The 5,168-nt window shown below is 42.9% G+C and overlaps 1 protein-coding gene across 1 annotated transcript in view; it reads left to right on the top strand.

The window, feature by feature from the left end:
- Nucleotides 1-5: 5 nt before the first annotated feature.
- SMURF1 (SMAD specific E3 ubiquitin protein ligase 1) overlaps nucleotides 6-5,168 on the top strand; it is a gene marked incomplete at its 5' end in the record, with an annotated part of 55,598 nt that continues 50,435 nt past the window's right edge. The window contains one exon of the mRNA XM_019542149.1: nucleotides 6-51. Coding sequence (XP_019397694.1) covers nucleotides 6-51 — 46 coding nt within the window. The remainder of the gene's footprint in view (nucleotides 52-5,168) is intronic.

The raw sequence follows: 5,168 nt of genomic DNA on the forward strand, positions 1-5,168 counted from the left end.
CGACCCCGGGGACGCGGCGGAGCGGCTCCAGCATCAAGATCCGGCTGACAGGTAGTGGCAGCGGCACTGCCCGTTATGTTCCCCCCTCTTGAGCAGGCCGGGCCTGGGGGGTCTGCCCGGCTGCATCGCCACAGGCCGCAACCTCCCCGTGGGCGGCTCCTGAGGGGAGCCCTGCTCTGGAGTGAACTTCCTCAGGGGGCAGTGTCCGGGGGAGGTTCACGTCCTTTGCTTTCCCTGCCCACGCCGGTGAGACCCGCGAGGGTCCGTGGCTGAGGGGCGAGGCGGACCGTGGCCCCGGCTCCTCCACACGAGGGTAGCGATCCCCCGGGGGCGAGGCTGCGCGCTCCCGGCTTGGCAAGGCAACAGGTGCCTCCTGGAGCATCGCCCTGCCCGGGGGCTGCCGTATCTGTGCTTCTCTGTTGGGCGTGTAAAAGTGTCACGGGAAGGTGGCAGTTTTAGTAGCGAGTTGGTGGTGGGAATGCCACAATCGCACGCACCTTTGTGCAAAGCCCTTCATTTCTTCCCCTGGGTTTGGTTGGTCTCGGCACATGCCTTACTTGCCCTGGAGAACTAACAAATGGATTTCTTTTTTTAAAAAGTATTTTGTGGAGACGGGTTACTAATTTCCTCCCTCGCGAAGTGAACGCGTGTCGATTGCTGGACGCCTTCGCTGTCGCAGTTCTCAACTGGGGCTGTACTCGATTGTCCGAGGTCCCTCCCAGCCCTAACGTCTAATGTCTATGAAACTGCGGCTAGTTTAGACGATAGACCTGGGGAGTTGCGGCAACGTGGATGTCTTGTTTGCCAGCAACCGAAATGAAAAAAAAAATCTTGCTCATCACTCTCTCTTAAAAATAAGTGAATAATATTTTGATACTGTTGTCTGTATAGGTTCCCTCACATACATGTCTCTGATACAGAGATTTTTTTGTTTGTTTGATTAATTTTTTACTGATGGAGAAGGAGCCAAGGGATTGGTGTGTTCGGAGGAGGACTCTGGGTGCATTACACAACAGTGACAATAAATGTGACCAGAAGTTACTTGTTTTTACATTTCGGTGAATACTGCATCAGATGACTTGTCTCATCATTTTTGCTTCTTGTCAGCATGAACTTATTTTCATGGTGAAAATCATTTTGTAGAGAGCCTATGGATGTAAGGGCTAGGATAACTTCTGTGTCCTGTTTAAAGCCTGCTACTGCAAAAATACATTGAGAAAATATCCAACCTGGTCAGCCACATCTTTGCTTTTATTACAGAACTCTCTAGTTGGTGAGTCAACATGTGCAGTATTTTGTCTACAAAAGAATCGCTTTGAGGGAGCAGAAACATTAGCAAACGTTTCACTTCCGACTTCCTTGGAAATTTGGTTGTTGGCTGATCTGCTTCAAATAACTGGAGCTAATATGCCTTTTGTTGTTAAATTCTGTTTTGGTTTTGAGAGATTTGAGCTGAATTATAGTAAACACAGGCCATCTTTTGTTACGATTGACCACTTACATCACATTTCCTATGACTGAATTTGCAGTTTGTTTTCCTACGTTTTTAAACAAACTCTGTTTTTCATTACTGAACACTGTGGTGTAAATACCACTAAGATTGAAGCTGCCTCCAAGGGCCACTCCATAAATGAAATGTGAACATTGGTGTACTCTTTTGGTGTTTAAGGAATTGAACTTTGCTTTGTCATTTTCTAAAAATATTTGCATTAATAGATTTGGGGGGGAGTTATTTATCTTATCCTGTCCTAAATTCTAGCTGCTGTGACAACAATTAAGAACACTGCTATTGTTTGGATAGAAGATTTTGGACCCTACCATGACACCTAACTATAATAAAAAAAAAAAAAAAAAAAAAGTAAATCTCAAGTCCATTTTAAAGCAAAAAACCTTAGCAGCAACAAATAAGAACCAGTCAGCAGAATAAAATGATCTCACCTCGTACTCGCTTCTTAGATGCTCTCATCTCCCATCATATGCCAACTTTCCCCCCCGAGCCCTGTGCAAATAAGGCTGCCATTGTCATTGCTTCTCGTAATAACCGTGGTGAAAATGCTAATGTAGATAAAGAATGCAAAATTGTTATGAGCCCTGTTGTCTTTCACTGCTTGGAGCAATTTTGCAATGGTGAAACATTTTTTTTTTTAAATTAGAAAAGTTCCCAACAGGGTTTGTCAGTTTGTGTTTGCAAGCTGTCTGTTCACAATGTCTTGGGGTCAACAGAGGGTTGGTTGCATTTGAAAGACCAGAAAACCCTCATATATGTGCGAATAGTGTCCAGTCTAACTGATGGGATTCTACCCTTGACACCACTGCTGTTGCCTAGTGTCACATGGAGGAGGTCTGTCAGAGTGGCGGATTCCAACACAGTATAACATTTTGTTCAAATTTCACAAGCACTTGGAGGCCCCAATGAAACCTGGGGTTTCACAGTGCCAGACAGTAGCAAATAAAGACGGTTTGCACATGATTTGTGGTAGAGACTGGGATGATAAGATAGATAATGAAGGGTAGGGAAGAGGAAGGTGATGCATATTTTTCACGTGTATAGCTTTACTATTTTCTATGTTTTATAATGAAATTGCTATTGCTTTTTTCTAACTGATGCCCAGCTTAGCAGTAACAGGAGTTGAGAAGGCAATTGAAAAACAGAGTAACAATCTTATGGGTCAGTTCAGAGAAAAGGGCTTTATATATGAGAGCTACCATGGAAGAAAACACAAAGAGCTTTGTGGGAAGAATGGGCAAGTTGGTAGTTAAGGCCACTTTAATTGGCCAAAGAAAGGGAGTTAGGACAATACTAAAACTCAAAGAAATTAAGAGCCATAGAATTAAAGGGCCTTGAGAATTAAGCCTGTAATTTTTTTTTTTTATTGATATGAGGGTAGCAGGAGAGATCAGAACAGTGTAGTTTTAGTTGTCTATACCTTCTCAGTCTGTACAAGACATTGGGAGCATAGATAGGAATCCTTGCTATCTTGACACAAGGAAAAGATTAGATTTAGAAACATTCTGGAGGAACAAGCCTTCAGATTTGGAGGAAACCTAGACTTATTAGATAAAAGGAATCAAAGACAATGCCTAGGTTATAGGACTAATTTTACAGAAAGCTGGTGATGGCAGTTGGCAGAGAAAGCGGGGAGGAGAAAAGAATGGTAATAAGTAACAGTCCAGTTCGTACGCATTCGAAGAAAAAATTGACTTAAGCTAAAAATGAAATTGCATTATATGTCAAGTAAAATATGTTTCACTTAAAATTGGTTTAAAAAAAAAAAAGCAGATTTGAAAAGCATTTGTCAGAAATTATTAGAATGTCATGCTTTGGTTTTGTGAGTAATGTAGTATTGATCAGTGCAGGAAAGTTAACTGGCTGGTCAATAGCAACACTGATTGGTGACCCAGATGGTTTTTGTCCCATTTTCAGAAACATTGAATATCAATATGGGGTCTTGCTAATGTTACTGGATGAGAAGTACTGAACGCCATATATTTTCAGTTGCTTTCAAGTTTTCACTTTTTTTTTTTTTTTAATATAAATTATAAGTGCAGTGATTGTAGAAAAATATTGTTATTGTGGTCAAAAGTCAAAGGTCTCCCTGAATCTAGCAGTCCATTAGCCTAATGTGGATAAGGCAGGCCACCTCCTACAATGACTTGAACTACCCAGCACAGTTACCTGTTTACAGCTGGATTGACTAGGGGGGCCTTCAGGTTGAATCCAGAGTGGGGCTCAAACTTGTGTCTCTAAAGAGCCATAGGGGAGGGAGCGTCTTAATCATTTTGCCGCCATGCCCCATTGTTTTGGTACTCATGCTATAATCTAGTGGCAGAGATTGAAATGGCTGATTAATCAGCCCACTCTGGTTATCATCTGGCCAGGGAGATGATTTGGTTTCATGCAGTGGTAGGAGTGAGCAAACAGCAGTTGAGTCACTCCAAATTTTGTATAGCAGCGTAGGGTTTTGTTGAACTTTGATAATACTCACTTCCCTAGTCACGATTTTTTTTCTACCTCATATCCTCTTTTGGGAAATGGGAGCTTGTGGTTGGGGCATTGACTCTGCCTCATACTCGGCCTGGGTTCAGTTCTTGGCATTGCCGTAGAGTTCCTGCATGCTCTTGAGCATGCCCTTTAATTTCTCTGCCTCTGTTCCTCATCTGGATAGTGGAGCTAATACTATTGACCTATTTTACAAGGGTCTTGTGGGATAAACTTATCCATGTTGGTCAGACACTCTAATAGTAGAGAGATAGGGTTGCAGGGAATATAAATGGGAGAAGTCCCCTTCTATATTTTTCATTGTGTTCAGTGGGAAGAAGTCCAGAGCACAGCCTTTGCAGTAGGCCAGCTGGCACGTTTACTGAGCTGCCAGAGTAGGGATCCAGAGAGCAGCCTTTTCCTTTAGGCAGGCTGTGGGTAACAAGCCTTTTTCTTTTCCCTGCAAGTCAAGACTCTGCCAAAACCATGGTCCTGGTGGAAGTAAATTAAATCTACAAAAAAAAAAAGTTTGCTTCAACATCCCCCTCAGGCAGGGGAAGTAGAAACAATGACCACTTTATTCTGAACTCAAAACTTTCTTTTCTTCAAATGAACTTTTTCATGTCAAAAGTGTAATTTGGGAAACTGGTTTGCAGTTATTTAAAGATTACTGCTTTTTCTTTCTTTTATAATCCACCGTAGTAAGAACTCTTTTCTCACCCATTCCTTTAAACATTCTTTCATCTTTTGTTTGCATGTTTCTAAAACTTTTTAACAACTTACTTCCTGTCTGTGCTGGGAAGTTTAAACTATTCCTGAAAATCCTCTTTAGCAACATTCCCAGCATCCTAGTTTACAGAGGGCACAGTTTTATGCTATGCTTTTATCTGTACTAAGGGACTCACCTGTTTCATAGTTTCTAGGGTTGGAAGGGACCTGAGTAGATCATCAAGTCCGACCCCCTGCCATGGCAGGAAAGAGTACTGGAGTCAGACAACCCCAACAAGGTATACATCTCGCCTCCTCGTAAAGACCCCCAGGGTAGGAGCCAGCACCACTTCTCTTGGAAGCTGGTTCCAGATCTTAGCCGCCCTGACTGTGAAGTAGCGCCTCCTGATAGCTAGCCTAAATCTACCCTCTGCCAGCTTGTGACCGTTATTCCTGGTCACTCCTGGCAGTGCTCGGGGGA

The sequence above is a fragment of the Crocodylus porosus genome, unplaced genomic scaffold (genome assembly GCF_001723895.1).
Source record: "Crocodylus porosus isolate Cpor-Errol unplaced genomic scaffold, CroPor_comp1, whole genome shotgun sequence".
NCBI lineage: Eukaryota > Metazoa > Chordata > Crocodylia > Crocodylidae > Crocodylus > Crocodylus porosus.